Consider the following 19,756-nt stretch of genomic DNA (forward strand, 5'->3'; position numbering starts at 1 on the left):
AAAGAGAGAGAGAGAGAGAGAGAGAGAGATGGAAAAGAGAGAGAGAGGGAGAGAGAGAGAGAGAGAAAGGGAGAGAATGGATGCATCAGGGCTTCCAACCACTGCAATGAACTCCAGATGCATATGCCACTGTGCATCTGGGCTTACATGGGTATTTAGGAATTGAACTCAGAGTTGTTAGGCTTTGTGGGAAAGCACTTTCACCACAGAGCTATCTCTCTAGTCTAGTTTATTTATTTTTTTTGAGGTAGGGTCTCACTCTAGCTCAGGCTGACCTGGAATTTATTATGCAGTCTCAGGGTGACCTTGAACTCATGGCAATCCTCCTACCTCAGCCTTCCAAGTGCTGGGATGAAAGGTGTGCACCACCATGCCTGGCTAAAAAACAGTTTTATTTAGCTATTTGCAAGGGGGGAGAAAGAGAGAAAGAGAAAGAGAGAGATCATGCCAGGACCTTTTGCTGCTGCAAGTGAACTCTAGATGCTTGCACCACTTTGTGCATCTGGCTTTATGTGGGTACATGGGAATTGAGCCCAGACAATCAGGCTTTGCAAACAAGCACTTTAACCACTTAGCCATATCCCAGTCCATTTTTTTTCTTTTAATTATCCATTGGGCAATGAAATATGAAGGACAGAGAGAAGTTCATGAGAAGAGCTATGGAACTGAGTGAACAAACAGGTTTGGCACCCTAACTATAGTGCTGTTACATGTTATTTTTATGGTAGTAAGTGGATTCTAGATATTTAACCTGGAGGGGTACTGAAAATTAAAAAGAAAGTATAATTGAAAACTTTCTAAGACCCAGCCTCAAGGTAAATTAGACACAAATACTCTTGGCTATTGAATTAAATGAGGAGAGCTGGAGGGATGGCTCAGTGGTTAAGGTGCCTACTTAAATTAAATGAGGAGTCAGGAGCCACCATCTCCTGTCAGTGAGGAGTCCTCAAAACTACTTCAACAGGAGGGCAATCAGTCCTCTAATCACTTGGGGGACTCAGAATCAATTGGGATGGGCCTCAGCCAGGGAAAAGTAATTCCTTTCTAACCAAACAGAGCTGCTCTTACATGAAATGATCTAGAGAGTGGATGATGCAAGACCTTTACAGTTTGTGACTGGGTCAAGAACAGGACATCCTTTATTTTTTATTTTTTTGGTAATATCTGACTTATGAGACATCTTTGCAGATACAGAAGACACTGTGAGGGATAGTTCTAATTCTGGCAAGTCTTTGAAATTCTCTTTCCCTGTGGCCAAACAATAAAACTAGAACTCATTTTCTATGCTCAGAATCCATATTCTATGAATTTTTTTTTTTCAGTGTAAGGTTTCATTCTAGCCTAGGCTGACCTAGAATTCACTATATAGTCTCAGGGTGGCCTTGAACTCATGGCAATCCTTCTAGTTCTGCCTCCCAAGTGCTGGGATTAAAGGCATGTGCCTCCATGCCTGGTCTGAATTTTATATTATAATGTGCTCAGCCAGTGGTCAAGACCACACAGAAAGAGGTGAATATATTTTGAAGTTCCTATTAGCAGAATTATAATGTAAAATAATTGTGACCCATTATAATGTAAAATAATTATATTTCTAGTGTAGCAAGCATCCAGGTTCAGGATAAGACATGGGTACCTTACAGTCTTCCAGGAAAGCTGTGCTGTGAGCAGGAATTTTGCTAGGTGCTGAACTGTGGCTGCTCTGTCAATTCATATATTCAAATCCTAATTCCCAGTACATCTAAATGTGATCATATTTGGAGACTGGGTATGTAAAGAATTAATTAATAATTGTCGGGCTGGAGAGGTGGCTTAGTTGTTAAATGCTTGCCTGTGAAGCCTAAGGACCCCGGTTTGAAGCTCGATTCCCCAGGACCCACGTTAGCCAGATGCACAAGGGGGCGCACACATCTGGAGTTCGTTTGCAGTGGCTGGAGGCCCTGGTGTGCCCATTCTCTCTCTCTATCTGCCTCTTTCTCTATCTGTCGCTCTCAAATAAATAAATAAAAATAAACAAAACAAAAAAAATTAAAAAAAAATTAATAATTGTCCCAGTTCACTATAATTTGTATTCTCTCTTCCTCTTTTTTGTTTTTTTTTTTTGAGGTAGGGTCTCATTCTAGCCTAGGCTGACCTGGAACTCACTATGTAGTCTTAGGGTGGCCCTGAACTCATGATGATCCTACTTCTGACTCTCAAGTGCTGGGATTAAAGGCATGAGTCACTGCTCCTGGTATAATTTGTATTCCTTTTTTTTTTTTGTATTATTTACTCAGAGAGAGAAAGAGAAAGAATGGGCACACCAGAGCTCCCTCCTAACCCTACAAATTCCAGACACATGTGCCACTTTATACATCTGGTTTTATATGGTATGGGGTAATTGAACCAGGGCCGTCAGGCTTTGCAAGCCAGTGCCCTTTTAACCGCTGAGCTGAGCCGTCTGCCATCTCCCCAGACTAAGTTTTGCATTCTTATCTTTTTGGTTTTTCAAGGTAGGGTCTCACTCTAGCCCAGGCTGACCTGGAATTCACTATATAGTCTCAGGGTGGCCTCAAACTCACAGCAATCCTACCTCTGCCTCTTGAGTGCTGGGATTAAAGGCAGGCACCACCACGCCCGGCTTAAGTTTTGTATTCTCATACAAAGAGGAAATCTGGACACAGAGAAGTAGAAAGACCTTGTGAAGATGCAGGGCAAACATGACCATCAACATGACAAGGGGAAAGTCCTTAGAAGGATCCACTCCTGTCAACACCTTAGGCTTGGCCTTGTAGCCTCGGATGGTGAGAGAATGAATTTCTGTTGTTTAAAGTACTCAGTCAGGGGTACTTTGCTATGGCAATGCAAGAACTTTTAAGCCTTACTGGACAGTGGATTTCTATAGTCAGTGAGAGCTGGTCCCTAGCACTAGCCTAGGTGCTGTCTATAGCTCAGGAAGATTCAGATGGAAGAGGAAAGTTTAGGAACAGCTAGTTCCAGGGCCCCTAGAGTAGGAAAAGCACCGTGTGGAAGGTAGGGTTAATTTGTTTTTTTAACAGAAAATTTCTCTTTTGATTTCTAATTACAAAAGCTTTGTGTGTTTATTATAGAACTGTTAGTAAATACATGTAGGTGAATAATCTGAAGAATCAATATGTCTGTGATTTCACCACTTCCAGACCACCATTCATGGATTGTAAGTCATTCCAGACTTCTTCATAGAAATATACAAATTTATAGACTTGGCACATAGCACACTGAGCAAAAGTGGAATTTTTGTGCAATTTCTTTTTTTGACACACAGTCTTGCTATGTCTAGCCTAGACTAGCCTTGAACTCATGATCTTGTCTCAGCTTCTCAAATGCTGGGATTACAGCTTGTGATCTTTTCATGACCCATGTGATCTGTAGACAGAAGGGGAGGATACTGGAGAGAAGGAAAATGGGAGGGGAAGAGAGGTATTGGAGGGGGACAATAGTCAACCACAAAAAATTGTTTTTGGAAAATTCCAGAATAAACTGGGAGTGCTGGCGCACACCTTTCATCTCAGCATTCGGGAGGCACAAGTAGGGGGATCATTGTGAATTTGAGGCCAGCCTGGGACTACTGAGAGAGTTTCAGGTCAGTGTGGGCTATGGTAGACTTTACTTCTAAAAATCCCCCCCCCAAAAAAAAACCCCAATAAAATAAGTAAAAGAAGAAGAAAATTCCAGAATGGATGATACCTGAAATAGGCCAACTTAAAATTTTAAAAAAGAATCCTTTCCAATGTCTGACATGATTTCATTGTATTGATCATATTCTAGAAAATGGGCAGGTGGAACGGGCAGGCTTAGGATATGGTAAGGCTTTGATGTATTTTGCCAAATTACCTTGAGGAAAGAATGTGCCCATTTATATTCAGCGAGTCTATTTCAAGTGTGACATAAAGTCCTGTTACCAGTAACTGTAGACACAGCTGCTTACAGGCGTTTTGGCCCAATTCCCAGGGAGGGAAGTGTGGAAACCAGAGGACAAGGAAGCTCTGCATTCCCAGGGACTCCCAGGCGCAGGGATGGTGAGGGAGTGGCTGGGTGGAGCATGGATGGAGAAGGCATTTCTCACCTTAGGGGGATAACAGGGGCAGGCCCAGCGTGGCGGGATTACATGCCATGTGGCTGAGATGTGAGCCTCAAACCCTGCCAGGAGGGCCCACATTGGATCAGCAATTAGGAGCCTATTTGGAGAACCACTAGGTACCACTAGGGTTGTGGGGAATGAAGTGTGAAGAAAGAGCTTGAGCTGCTTACTTGAGAATGGAAGGAGAGATCCCTGAGGATCTCTGAGGAAGCTTGGGGGGGGGGGTGGTGTTCTGTAGACCAAGGTTTCAGGGATTTCACTGTGAGCAGTTTGGATCACTGTGGCTCTGACCCCTGGTTGTTAATCTTATCCCCTGAGCTTTTAGGGCCTGGGAAAAATACAGGTTATTCTAGGGAATGAGAGCAGAATGGGTTTTGCAGTTTTCATGCATTAATGAAAGATGCTATTTGCTTCTGGTCCTTTGCCCAGTATAAAGAGATCTCAGGGGGACAGACTTAAAAGGAAAAGTGAGTTACATTTTAAATGAAAAAAGTTTTATTTCATAAACATGAAAATTACGTGTCACTCAATAAGATGTGTTGGCAAGTAAACTTCTGCTACATAATATAATAAAGAAAATGGGTTGATTTCCTCATGGGAAGAGAACTAGAGTTTCATTTGTCATTGAAGGACTTCAGAACTTCCAACAGGAGTTCTTCTGTGATAAGTAGCAGTCTCCAATTCTGTGGTGAACAGCTCATGTGAGAAAGGAAACAGAACACCTTACTGTTGGCTGCCACCTCTTACTGTGTTCAGGATATTCATAAACTACCTGGTTGTCCTTTTGCCTTGGGCCTTTGCTGGCCAGACAGAAAGGGAGTAATGATTAGCTTAAAATCCATATGTTGTAAAGAATTGATAAAATTATTTTTGATTTCTTTTTGTGTGTGTGTGTGTGTGTGTGTGTGTGGCAATAGAACCTAGTGCCTTGTACACCACACGCCTTACCACTGTGCTCTGATCCCAGCCGTTGGCTTTTGTGAGATGTAGACTTCATTGCCAAAGATAACTTTATGTCTGCTTATTCACCCAAGGCCTGGGATTAATTTCCAATAAGGCACACAACTTCTTTTCCTAGATTGTTTCTGTCTGTCTGCAGTGGTACGGCTGAGAATGAATCACTTCATCATGACACTTGAAACAGCTTATCAAGTTTAAAATGGTCATGTAAAAACAAGGCTTACCATCTATGATGGGTTTTGGCTGAGAACTTTTGAGGCGCAGCGAGGGACGAAAGCGGGTCCGGTCGTTAAAGCTCCAGCTCTTCTGCACTTTTGTGGGGCTGCCCTCGGCGGTGATGTCGGCACTTGGGGACCTCCTGTCGCCCACTGACGCTTGTCTGCTCTTAATACTCTGGCCCCTTGGGCTAGCCATGCGCACTCGCTCCTTAAAACTTAGCTTCTGACTGTGGAGAACAGAGCCGTGATTATTCCATCTTAGAAAACAACAACAACCTTTTTTTTCCCCCTTCTACTCGGACACATGATCTGATGCGACCGGATAAGGTCATGTATATCAATAGATAAAATATTTTCAGCAAGTAGGAGCACAGAGTTTTGATTTTTCTTGACTGAAAAATTGAGCTTATTGAGTAGCTAGACTTGCGTCCTTGTGAGATCAGCCTCATTCTACAAGGGTACCCATGGTTCTTGGGTTTGTCACAGCAAGAACAGAGACCAGCTGCAGGAGTTTGTGCTCAAATACACTGGACAAAACCAACACCTGGCTTAGAATTCACTTTGCAAACTGTTGGGTGACTTTGTTTTTTACTGTTCACTTCTGAGAGTATAAAACATATTACTTTTTTTTTTGGTGGGGGGAGCATATTTCTTAGTAATTTCTAAACATCTTGACAGGAAAACGGGGATGACAGTTACATATGTACCTACATTTAGCATGCATCTTATATTTCAGGCAAGATTATGATATCCATAATTTCATGCAACTTGCATACATAATATTAAACGCACATTACACGTACTTAAAATGACATTTCTATTGAGCTTATGTTCATTGTTGGGAAACAAAAACGACACAAGGTAGAACAGCCTCAATGTAAAACGGATGTGATGACTGATTAACGGAATGAGATGTAATGTTCACTAGTACAATTTCCTGCTGTTAAACAGGGTATCGATTTGCTGTGGCAGCTACTGGTGAATGACCTTTGTTTAAACATTCAGTTCTACGATGCTAGTGAGGACTGAATTGTGGACCGATCAGAGAAGCATTAAGAATAACAAAATGCAAAATGCATCTTCACACATTGCTAATCAAGACACGTGGTGTGATGTGCAGGGTAGTAATCATAGAAACGCAGGTTTTGGAGCCCCCATCTGTATTGCAGAGACAAAAGTAGCAACTTAGTGAAGGGATTTTTATAGGCATCAAATGCACTGTAGGAATCACTGCATGCCCATTTTGTTTGTTTTCTTGTTTCATTTATAAAGCACTATGCTATTCATTAGAAGGCAACACACTGTTATCAATGTGAGGTGCCCGGGACTCAGCAGGGACTGAAGAAATAATCAGGCAATGGATCGGAGGGGGAGTTGCTTGAAACAGCTATTCTGAGTCATGCTGCAGCCTTTGCGGGGGATGAAGGCAGTGTTCTCATGGATGAGGACTATCTGAGACGAAGTGGAGGCCTTTTCTTTTCCACTTACCGCAATGTCCACTGTCCCCAACTGCAGCATGCCAACAGCAAATGTGTTTAGTGGATATGTGTCTTGAGCTAACAAGAAGCAGTAACATTTAATTTCTCCATGCCTAGTTGCTTAAATAAATGGTGTTCCAAAAAAGGTACCATGTTTAATGTGTGTTTACATGGAAACAAATCATGAATGATGGTGGCCAGAGAGTCTGGAAACAATTGAGGAATTGACAATGCAACTGACACCTCTCCTCTGAAATGCAGGCAGAGCGACAGTCCGCATCACCAGCCAAGGCACATGCAAGGAACAGGCTGGCCAGTTTTGTGGTGAGGTCAGTTGAATGCAAGAGCTCTGTACAACAGTCTCACCAGTCAGGGTTTATCTGTACTTGACAAATGGATGATTAAATGGTAGGTTACATTAAACAAGAGCAACAAAGACATCTTAAAACTGCATCTTTTAATCCTCCATGCTGTCCAAAACTCTTCAATTATTTAAACAGATATATCCAAGGGATAAGCCCATATATCTATTTTTCTTCGTGTGTTTTTATTTTTGGCATGCATATGTGTGTATGTGTGTGTGGTTGTACATTTGTGCATGTGTGTATGCATATGTGTGAAGTGCATGTGGAGGCCAGCGGTCAACACTGGAGCAGTCCTTAGTGACTCTCCATCTTATTCTTTGAGACAGGGTGTCTTGCTGAATATAGAGCTGTCCAATTTAGCTGGACTAGCTAGCAAGTGAGCACCAAGGATTCCCTCTGCTTGCCCAGCACCGAGGCTACAGGCACGCACTGCCACACCCAGCATTTTACCATGTGAGCTGGAGGTCTGAACTCAAGGTCCTTATGCTTGCACAGACAGCACCTGACCCACTGATGCAGCTTTCCATATACATATATTTGCAAATAATAAAATTTCTAATCATTAAAAAAATTTTTTTTCAAGGTAGTCTTGCTCTAACCCTGGCTGACCTGAAAATCACTATGTCATCTCAGGGTGGCCTCAAACTCACAATGATTCTTTTTATCTCTGCCTCCCAAGTGCTGGGATTAAAGGCATGTGCCTCCATGCCCAGCTGCCCAGTCTGTTTTTTTATTTCAGTGTGTCTATATCACAAGTTACATTTATGATGATGATTTTATTCTGGAGACATGTTCACATCTGGACCTTTGTTTAGATTAATGGACGGCTCAAGTAGATATCAAGTAGAGATAGCTACTGTTACCGGTCCTAACCGTACCTGATCGTATCTCTTAGCTTTCTGGAATTAACTGAACCTAATAGCTATAGTTTAGAAGACTGAGTTTTGTAAATATCAACTAATTTTTTCCAACTTTCAAGATATGTATCTTTCCTACCCCAACTAAGTGCATGGAAAATTCATAACAAAAATTGTAAAACTACTTAATATGCATCTTTTTTATTCATTTAAAATATTTTAATTGCTAAAAAGTAGAAAACATATACAATAAAACTATTGGCATCCAATTCACCATGGCCTATTTATGATAACAAAATGTTAGGATGGCTTCTATAAAATATGTTTAAAACTGCCTTTTAAGAACATTTTCTTTTGCATTACCTCTATGGATTAAAAAAAAAGTGGGAAAAATATTCTCTGAATCTCAGTACCCTTGAAAAAACTCTTTTGGCAAAACTTTATGAACACTCAGAGTAAATAATATCCTAACCCAGAACATTTAAAGTAAGCATTTATTTTTCCTCCTAAAACAAAGTTCTGTTCTCGTGTCCTCAATGAAAAGCTGCCTCTTATTACTTGCTCTACTTCATTTGTCCTTTGGAAATCAACAGAGTTCCTCGGTTAGATGACTAGTAAACTAATTAGTGGGCTGATATTGAAAAAACACATTGATTCAAAATATACACTCTTCACTGGCACGTTCGAGTTTCCTTTATTTCTTTGCTTCTTGTTGATATTTATGAACATGATTTTTGAGGAAGATTTATGTCACAGTATTTTTAGGAAGCATGCCAAAGAACACCCCAGGAGACCAGCAAGTAGATCTCTCTTGAGAAAGTGACCAAGAGGTCGGTATGGTCATTGATTGGAGCATTTTAGGATGCAGTCCCACATTCCCAGTTAAGCCTATGCTCATGGGGTGGGGTCTGCCCAACTATTTTGCAAGGGAATTCTGCCTTCTGAGCCAGAAGTACACATCGCTCCAATGGCCCAACATGCAATTGACTATTGGATGCTCCCAGTCCGGGAACTGTGTGGCATCCTAACCCCACAGTAATCCGCTAGGATTTAGCATGACACAGCTATTGTTATACACCATTAGGGTTTTAGCGGCTTCGTAAGATAAGCACTCTACAAATTCTCGCCTCAGGCACAGTATGGCAATCCAGCCCTAACATCCAGTGCGTGCAGCAGCCCAGCAGTTGTCCAGCCACAAGGGGGCGCCAACGGCATGAATGCCAGTCCTAGGAGGGACCTTGTCTATCTGTCCGGGTGGTGGAGAATATCGAAGCAGGCAACACGCAAAAAGGGAAATTACAAGCACGCTGAAAACCTCATTCAAGAAGTCCCTAGGAAGAGTGAGTCTGTAAACAGGGCTCAGGTGGGGTGGCGAGGTAACCTGGTCATGCACCTGAGGTTAGTTGGCATTCTCAAATCTCATGTCATGGGATGCGGGGTACCTCTGCTTCCGGGAGGTGTACATTCTGAAGAACTTCTGCTTATTACTACAGAACTTACTAGGAGTGAGGGAGATAGAGCAGCACATTACCAAGCATTTCTCCACCAGGAAAGTGCTTCGAGGCCCTTTTCTTTTTCTAAAGATAAAGGCACCTGACCTTATTGCGCTTACATATAAGCAGTGATACCGTGACGCGTGCTGCTTGAGATACAGCCTGTGGCCTTAAGGGCCAGGTAGAAACAGATTTGAAACACGCATTACACATAATGCTAGTCGATGTGCTGGCATGTTTCACGTGATAATAGGAAAACCAAAATTTTAGAATGTAATATCTGCCAAAATAAATACCAGTGCAATACATATGTGATTGGAGAATAAAATATTTCAGGCTTTTACATTCATTGGCAATTTTTTTTTTTTTTTTTGGTTTTTTGAGGTAAGGTTTCACTCTAGCTCAGGCTTACCTGGAATTCACTATGGAGTCTCAGGGTGGCCTCGAACTCATGGCGATCCTCCTACCTCTGCCTCCCAAGTGCTGGGATTAAAGGCGTGCGCCACCACGCCCGGCTTTCATTGGCAATTTTGATCGTAATCTTTTCCATTATTTTCTCTTGACCCCTCTCTCCTTTCCCTTTCCACACCAAACCCCTTCTTCCCATTTAGTTCCTCCTCTACTTTGATGTCTCTTTTTGGCTTTGAAATAAAAAAAAAAGAAGTTCTTGATTTGTGTGAAGTTATAACCTGAAGTTATAGTTAATATAAGCAAATGATTTTCATAGTGGATACATGGCCAAAAATAAATAAATAAATAAAAAGTAGAACATTTTTAAGTTGGGCTGCAGGTTTGTAAAAATAAAAAAAATTAGTATTTTAAGTCCTGTGATATATTTGTAAGGGTAAATCCTTTCTTTTCATCAATGAATAGGAACAGGAGGAGCAACTATTTTGAAAAGATTGTTTTTGATACATTCTAACATTTTTCCAGTAAGGACCAGTGTTGACTATGTTGGGGAAAATAAAAAAAAGTCTAGTTTTTACTGAGTTTAGTTTCACGATCCATGCGGATTATTCATTGCATGCAGAAGACAATCAATGTAAAATAAGTATAGGAGAGATGTAAGAACACACAACTTCTTTCACACATATTCTAGAGCTTTTCCCCAAGAGCCACAGAACTGTCTCAGACTCCAAAAAAGCCAACATGCTTCAGAAAGCACTCAATGCACAGGGTTGTCATGACACGAAAGTACTGCTGCTCCTCAGCGTTGGGTGCATACATCTGGGAGCAGTCTCACAGCAGGACGTCTGCTCTGTTAGAATTTAAGGAGGTTCTAGCGATACTTTGTAAACTGGAAACACGACAGCATCACTCTTAAGGCAGCTTACATAGTCAGCCATTGCTCATTGAGAAGACAGGGTAGAGACAGTGAGGTTCACAGAGAACCTCCAAACCACAGAGGTACCATCTGTTCTTGTGGGAATAACAACGTAGGCAGGAAAAAGTGCAAATGGAATGGCTTGGCCACTATTTGTTGACCTAGCCAAGGAGGAAGGGAGGGACACATATGTCCTCAAGGTGCGAATACTAATAATGTAGCCAGATGAATTCACAGGTGAATTCCATTCTCTGAAAATCATAACTTACACCATACAGAGAAAAAGAGTCCAATTTTAAAAATGAGCTGGGAGCGTTACTTGCTGAGATGATTAATTAAAATAAAATAAAATCAATAACCACATTTACCATCATGTATGTAATGAAAAGCAAAGAGAGAGAGAGAGAGAGAGAGGGAGGGAGAAGAGAGAGAAAAAATGAGAGTGTTTTAGTGGGAAGGCAGAGGAAAATAATTCAGAGACGTAAACTAATGCTAAAAAGTTGTAATTATGTTTAATCCTAGCACTTGGGAGGCAGGGGTAAGAGGATTGCCGTGAGTTCAAGGCCAACCTGGAGTAAGTTTCAGGTTAGCCTTGGCTCACATGACATCTGTGGTGGTTTGAATAGAATAGATGGCCCCCAATATATTCAGTTGTTTGTTTGTAGGTTGCATCTGCAGCCACCTGGCTGGAGGCAGTATCACTTGGTGGATCTTAAGGCGTGGTGGTGGGTTTCAGATTTCAGTCTAAAGATATGCAAAGTGTGCCTAGCTGGAGTTCCTGAAGTGTGCTGTGTGGCTTTTGGCTTTTGGGCTTGTGCTTCTCTCTCTCCACTTGGTCCTGTGAAGGCAGGCCAGCTTCTTCTGCCATTTATGGAACTTCCCCTGGATCTGTAAGCTTCAATAAATATCCCTTCCTCCATCACTGTGCCTGGTCTGGAAGTTTATCTCAGTGAACCTAAAGCTGTCTGCTACAGCACCCTACCTTGAAAAAAAAAAAGTTGCAACAGAGCAGTCTTGGTTGACTTGTGCCTGACGCTTTTCAGTCTTACTCAGTTGACATACCATTAAAAAGCTTTTTTTTGTTGGGATGATAGTTTGCATTTTTAAAGAAACATTTTATATCTGTGACAAACATTGTTGAAAATGGATTTTATTTAAAACATATCCTAACTTCTGTGTAGAAAGACAAAAACTTCTCTTTTTAAAATATTTTTTATTTTTATTTATTTGAGAGAGAGAGAAGCCGATAGGGAGAGAATGGGCACACCAGGGCCTTCAGCTGCTGCAAACAAACTCCACTCAGACATGTGCGCCATTTTGTGCATCTGGCTTACGTGGGTCTTGGGGAATCGAACCTGGGTCCTTTGGCTTTGCTGGCAAGTGCCTTAACTGTTAAGACATCTCTCCAGCCCCCAAACTTCTCTTTTTAACAAGGACATTCCAAATCAGGGGACATAATTAATTGTTACATGAATGTGTCTGACTTGCATGCATTTTGCACAGAGGAAAGTGTCTCCATATGTGGCCCTGCCTATAGTCAGGGCTCTCGTCCAGTGGCGTGGCAGCTGCCTGGGGGAGCAGTGTTGGCTGTTATGTTCAACTCATCTGCAGTCTTCAACAGAAAAAAAAAGAAAATTAGGAAGCACTGGGGAGGCCCAGGTTCTGAGATATCTGAGAGATAAAACAAATCAGCTCCTTCTGGAGCTGAAAATTGTCTAATCTGCCCCTTGGAACCACCACCAATAACTCCATGACCCCAAACGCAGTAAAGAGTCTGCAGTTGGTACTAATTAATTAGTTCATTTGAAATAGGGTCAAGCATTAATTAGCCATATACTGGACCCAGAGTTGCTCTTCCTAAGGCTGCACTCTCACAATAAATATATTTTCCTCTGCGCTTACTTTGCTTGAGTAAGGACAAATTGGTTATTTTTTAGATGACGTGGTTGCTATTGTTATTACAGTAGTCTTTCTGCATTCATTATGCGGTATTACAAATTCCATTGCCTATGGAGCTCAAAGCAGAAGAAGTGCATGCAGTTTTAAATTGGAATCTTCAATGTGGATAATGTTTTACAACATGTTTCGATTAAAAGAAAAAAATTGGGAGCTTTCAGTTTATTTCCATCAGATTAATCACAACATTTTAAAATAATGTTATTTATTTATTTGCAAGCAAAGAGAGAGATAGAGAGAAGAGAGATAGAAGAGAGATAGAGAGAGATGGGCACACTAGGGCCTCTAGCTACTGCAAATGAACTCCAGACACATGTGCCCCTTGTGCATCAGGCTTATGTGGGCTCTGGGAAATTGAACCTGGGTCCTTTGGCTTTGCAGGCAAACACCTTGATTGCTAAGCCATCTCTCCAGCCCAATCACAATGTTTTTAATTCATTCTACCTCTTTTTACATTTGCCCTTCCTTTTGTTTGTGGGTTTTTTTTTTTTTTTTTTTTTAGAGGGGGTTTCAAGGTAGGGTCTAGCTCTAAACCAGGCTGACATGGAATTCACTATGTAGTCTCAGGGTGGCCTTGAACTCACGGCAATCCTCCAACCTCTGCCTCCATAGTGCTGGGATTAAAGGCGTGCGCCACCATGCCCAGCTCTTGTGTTTTATGTCCCTTCACACAAACTACTTGAGATCAGAGACATTTTATACCTCTATCCAAGAATAATTTATTGAGCACATTCTCTGCCATAGTCTTAAACAGGCAATGTGATATACAGCTGGGGGACAGCAGACCTAAGTGTATAAGTTTGAGACATTAAGTGATTGTGTAGGACTTGTTTCAAGATTGTTTTTGTCAAATGTCCAATGACTGCAGATTAGCAAGCAATGTCTCTGTGTTCTCTAACTCCTGAACCCAGCTTTCTGGCTCTGTACATATTCAAATTTACAGGTGAATAACTTTTGACAACCTCAGTCAGAAGCCTGTGGGATAGATTTAAATAGTTAGATACACATGAATATCATGAGATTTAGAATGTCTGGTTGGTAATCGTTCTGAATGGTGACAACTGACTTAAAGGCCCCTTTTTTATGGACCAGTGAGCAGAAGCTCAACTTTGATTTGGTGTTTGTTTTTGGATACACTAACATTTGGAAAATGTGTGTTGGCCCAAGTTCACATGTCCCTCAAGATTGCCATTGAGGTCATGCTTATTCAAGCACCTCTACATGATTTAGAAAATTCCCCTCTGGGGAAGGATAGGACTGCTTACGATGCAATCTTCCAGACACAAAATGGCCTGGATACCCATGATCTTGCAATACATAGCACTGCCTACATAGGAGCCTCATAATAGGAGGAAAAGATGATGACATCAAAATAAAGGAGACTGCTGGGCGTGGTGGCACACACCTTTAATCCCAGCACTCAGGAGGCAGAGGTAGGAGGATGCCTGTGAGTTCGAGGCTAGCCTGAGACTACATAGTGAATTACAGGTCAGCCTGGGTTAGAGTGAAACCCTACCTTGATAAAACTAACTAACTAATTAAATAAATAAAGAGACTAATTGAGAAGGGGAAGGGATACAATGGAGAGTGGATTTGTAAAGGGGAAGGTGGGGAGGGGAGGGAATTTATCATAGTTTATAATTATGGAAGTTGTCAATAAAAATATTAAAATAAAGAAAATTCCCCTTTGGGTGTCAACAAATCCATCTTGGAGGATGATAACATGATAGGTGACCTTCCCTTTAAGTAGTTCTGTATTTCATGCCAAAGAGAGTTGCTGCTCTTAGAACTCTCAAACACTTCATCCATTGAATAATTTGTAAATAGAAAGCTTCCAAGACAAAGAAACCTTTCTAAGTGTCACCAAGGAGACTAAAATATAGCTTACAATAATTAGGACTTATTCTGTGCCACATTTTTTAAGTGAACTTGTCACAACAGAAATATGTGAGCTCTGTGCAGATCTGGAAAAAGGCCTAAGGGTCAGAACTGGTCAGCTTGATTCTTCCAGTGTCTATGTGAAAATGGTGCTGAGTTTAAAGGCTAGAAGCTCTTTTTTTTTTTTTTTTTTAGCTAGAAATATGTTTAAAATATAGAAGAATGTCTGCAGTAAGACAGGAATTTCTGGAAGCATCACTCACAGATATCAGAAGTTCTTTGCTCTAACTCTGTGGTTACCAAAAAAGAAAGGGCCCTTGATGCTGTACCTGTGCAGGCTCCCCTGCCCACAGGGACCGCGTGGCGTTGGTGAGCTACCATATCTAGCTTCACTTGTAGATGAATGCACGCATGCTTGGTTTGGGAATCTTTATTTTTAACTTTCCTATTAGTAATTTTCATATATATATATGCAATGTATTTTTTTGAGAGAGTGAGCGAGCGAGTGAGAGAGAAAGAGGCAGAGAGAGAGAGACAGAGATGGGTGTGTGTATGTGTGTGCACCAGGGCCTTCGGCCACTGCAAATGAACTCCAGGTGCGTGTACCCCTAGTGTGCATGGGCGACATTGCGTGCTTGCGTCACTGTGTGTCTGGCGTACGTGGGACCTGGAGATTCGAACACGAGTTCTTAGGTTTCTCAGCAAGCGCTTTAACTGCTAAGCCATATCTCCAGCCCTGTGTGATGTTTTTTGATCATAACTCCCTCCCATTACCTTCTCCTGACCTCTCCATCACACCTTGCCTCTTCTTTCCAACTAGTCTTGGGAATTTTTTTATATGTTTATGCAAAAATGGCTAATCTGGAACCTCATCATCCCAGGTGAATTTTTTTTAAAAATATTTTTTTGTTCATTTTTTATTTATTTATTTGAGAGTGACAGACACAGAGAGAAAGACAGATAGAGGGAGAGAGAGAGAATGGGCACGCCAGGGCTTCCAGCCTCTGCAAACGAACTCCAGACGCGTGCGCCCCCTTGTGCATCTGGCTAACGTGGGACCTGGGGAACCGAGCCTCGAACCGGGGTCCTTAGGCTTCACAGGCAAGCGCTTAACCGCTAAGCCATCTCTCCAGCCCTCCCAGGTGAATTTTTAAAACCAGCAATTCAGTACTGTATAAATATTTATAATTAATTCCATCACTATTATCATGTAAAGCTAAAGGAACAATCCTTGGACCCATACTGGCTACTAATTAGAAGCCTGATCTGGGTATGGGATGCCTTGCTTTCTCTTTACTGTAGTAAGTGGTGATATAGGAGAAAACACTGAAAGCAAAGCCATACAATACAGCTGGTATCTCCTCTTCCTTTCAGGGTTATCTGGCATCTTCTTGCTGGTTTGTCTGCCACTCCTTATACTGTCCACGTGGGATTCACCTGGCTCTGCCCTTTAAAATTCTGTTTCCAAATCTAGATTCTTCCAGGTCCTCATTAGCACAGATCAAACTGTGCTCCCCCACTCACTCCCCCTTTTTTTCCCAAGGTAGTGTTTCACTCTAGCCCAGGCTGATCTTGAATGCACTATGTAGTCTCAGACTAGCATTGAACTCACAGTGATCCTCCTACCTCAGCCTCCAGAGTGCTGGGATTAAAGGCATGTGGCCATCACACCAGGCCAAACCATTCGTTTGCTTCTTTTGCCTCCATGTCTAACTCCATGCTATTGAACGAGACAAGGCATTTCCTTCAAGGAAGAACCACCATGAATCCTTGGGGAAGAAGCCATGGGAGGGCTGCTCTCTTCCTGAAAGAGGGTCCTGGGCCATCTCAGTAACCTCAGTGCTCAATGGGCTAGAAATGGCCCCCAGAAATGCGACAGCTGGCTCTCACCTCATATATAGTGTACCTCTTAAGAAAAATGCTTCTTACCCCAAGAGAAGCATTAGAACATAGCTAAGTGTATCTAAAATTGTTGTCCAAGCTAATACTGCTCAGAATTCTTTTCTTTTAGTTCTTCAGATTACTGCATTCACATACTTTTGAATACTGGGAAAATGGTATCAAGGAATAATCAAAGACCATAATTACTTTTTGCCCCGTGAATGTTCCATACCCTGCAGATTGTTAAAAGCAGTGAGTTAGGAAAAGACACTCCTGCTCCCGAGGAGGGAGAAAGAAAATCAATAAAACCTAGCCAACTTTGCAGGCAATCTTGTGAAAGGTCACTTTTAATCATCCTGTATTAGTTGATCGATCTTACTCATGAGGCACATTTAGAACATCTGTTAGGCATCAGATTTATAAACAGACATGTAGCCAAAGAGAAATCACAAACCTGCTGGAGGCGTCTCCTTGCTCTTTCCTTCAGGTGCGTGCAGACAGAAGAGAAATGGTGATAAACCGGTGAATACATTGACAACACTTGATAACGACCCACTGGAGTTTGGGGGATCAAGCACCTTAAGCAACCCCTTGCAAGTACAATCCATAAAAGCGATATTACTTATAATAATTCTATCCAGCTTTCTCATATATGTTCTTGGTGGTACAGAAATGAGACAGCACATAATGAAGCAGGTCCAATACTGCCCACATAGCCAAGCACTATAGATTGTTCGTTTGCCAAAGTAATCCGCGTTTCAGAGAAGGTGATTCGGATCTAACCAGCACTGGAAATGTTTCTGGTTATAGTGTTCTTGAAGTCCCTGTGTAGACTGGCATTTCCAAATCATGGTGGGGTGGTGAACTTGCTCTTCTATCACTTGTAGAGGCAGGTTTTTTTTTTTTTTTTTTGAGGGGGTGTCTTTTGTATAGAGTATTAATTCCCTTGGAGTAATAAGGAACAAAGAAAATGTACAGGAGTTTTTCAAGTCTGTCGCCGATGGCACTTTTAGTAACTCAGTTTGGCAAACTTAGGCACTGGTATCAGGGTGCCAGGCCTCTCTCCTTTGCAAATGAACTGCAGGTCGCTGGGTAGGTGTTTTACTTTCTAGTGAATCTTGGTTTTATTATGACTAAATGGGAAGGCATAACCTTAGATAGTTTCTGTGATTTCTTAGAGACTCTCAGGGCATCTTTGGGGCTTGGTGATTTCCTATAGCTTCTTACAAAAACATTCATTCTCTGAAAATACCACTTTTACCTTAGTTTTAGCCTTTATATAACCTTTGCTCACTTTGAGAATCAGGAAAAAATGTTTTCCTCTATAAATCTTTCTGTCACTAAAACAAAAATTTGAACTAGTACTGTTCAGCTTTCTAATGCATAGTGTATGCAAGAGAAAAACTAGGTTTAGAAAGAATAAGAAATGGTTGGATAGCATCCCAGGCAGGTTTGAGAAGATACAGAATTCCCCTTTCCCTGAATCTCTCTTCTTAACACAGTTGTCTCTTGGACCTTTCTTTCATAGTACATCTTGAGGTGAACTTGGAGTATGAAATTAATCCATTCTATCTCTCATATGCTAGAGAACCAGAGTATGAAGTTGGTGTGTTTTAATGATAATAATATCATGAGTTATGATGATGGTGAGGGAGATGTTGATAATGATCTTTTCCCTGACTATCAATTTAAAATTGCAGCCTTTGGCATCTCCTAGCTTGTTACATTTTTTTCCCTTAGTACTTGCTGATATTTCATGTATTTATTCTTATTGTCTATTCACAATATCCCTTGAGTATATATTTATCAGGCTCTGAGATTCTAACTATATTTATTTTTCTCTCACTACTTCATTCTTAGATCCTGAAACACTACCTTACATTTAATAGGTATTCAGCAAATACTTGTTGGATGAATACATGAAAAATGAGTGATCTTTGTTTTTAGAAGTTCTTAGACTCTGTTAAAAAAAGAGAGCCATTATATAAATTAAAAGAGCTTTTTATATTTGTTAGTATGTAAATCTACATTCTATGAGCTAGCTAATGATATGTATAAGTTATTCTCTTAAGTCATTGTAAATTATTCTTTTCACAAACAGAAACTCGACTGAAGTAGGTTTTCTTTCCAAAGCAAAGGTTCTGAATCTGGCTTCAGGGAGTCTGAGAATACATTAACATTGTAGGCAAAGTTCTGACTTCTTAGGCATTGAATATTATTCTTGGAAAAGCTCATAATTTTTCATTACATTTTCACAGATTCAACAAAGAGCAATGAAAATAGCAACAATTCTAAACCAGAAGACCAATGAAATTATCACTGGGTGACTAGTATCAGTACATGCAGAAACTGTGAATGTTATTTAGGACAAATCACTCTTCCTCAGCAAGCGGGGTCAGAAATGCCGATGTTAATGAGGTTGCAGGGAAAGGTGAATGGAGGCATGGCTAATGGCGCATTGGGGCAGGATGAAGTCAGGTGTTTGCATTAATTCTCCTCTATATCCATCCCCACTTAAACCAGGGAAAGTATCAGAGGAAAAGAGGAAATTATGTGAGAAAATAATAGGTGCTGCACTTAGAGAATTGACTCATTATTAAATAGCTTTTCCAAGTTTCAGATTGACTTTTAATCCAAGACTGCAGTAAGCAAGAAGCCAGAGATAACCACATATGATAATAAACCCTTCTCTTCTGACACTTGAGAACACTCTATCAATTTTCTACCAACTTAAAAAAAATATCTAGAAAGCTTCACAAAAGTGAGAAACAGGATTTCCATACAATTCTCATTTTTTGCTCTGATTCCCGTGGAGTAGATGGCACAACAGTGCTTTTCTGTTTTCTTTTCCATACCAAAACACAGAAATGATCTAATGTTCAATAAAAGGATCCGAGTAAAATTTAAAGTCTGCATGAAAAGAGGCTCCTGATCCATGCATTTACCTAACAGTAGCCAGGTTTCTCTCCTTGTTGATAGTCCATCCTCTCTAATGTCCGTGTGTGTGTGTGTGTGTGTGTGTGTGTGTGTGTGCGTGTGTGTGCGCACACACACACACACACACACACACGCGTGAGCGCACACACACACAAACACAAGCACAAGTCTGCATATGTCTGGCGGGGCCTGGATTCTGAATCATTCTGTTCCAGATGCCAACAGTTTAGTTACTCACCTCTAAGACACATATCCTATTAGCCCTTAGGTGTCATCTTGCCAGCTTTTTTTTTTTTTTTCCTTTTCTTGACTG

The 19,756-nt window shown here is 41.1% G+C and overlaps 1 protein-coding gene across 2 annotated transcripts in view; it reads right to left on the minus strand.

Moving 5' to 3' along the window:
• Positions 1 to 19,756, minus strand: part of Kcnq5 (potassium voltage-gated channel subfamily Q member 5) — a 565,394-nt gene that overhangs the window by 61,864 nt on the left and 483,774 nt on the right. The window contains exons 9-10 of one of the 2 annotated variants that reach the window (XM_045156688.1): positions 16,961 to 16,987; positions 5,281 to 5,501 (exon numbers count right to left, since the gene is read on the minus strand). In XM_045156688.1, coding sequence (XP_045012623.1) covers positions 5,281 to 5,501; positions 16,961 to 16,987 — 248 coding nt within the window. The remainder of the gene's footprint in view (positions 1 to 5,280; positions 5,502 to 16,960; positions 16,988 to 19,756) is intronic. The other variant, XM_045156689.1, reaches the window with a different exon arrangement.

The sequence above is a fragment of the Jaculus jaculus genome, chromosome 8 (assembly GCF_020740685.1).
Source record: "Jaculus jaculus isolate mJacJac1 chromosome 8, mJacJac1.mat.Y.cur, whole genome shotgun sequence".
Classification (NCBI taxonomy): Eukaryota; Metazoa; Chordata; class Mammalia; order Rodentia; family Dipodidae; genus Jaculus; species Jaculus jaculus.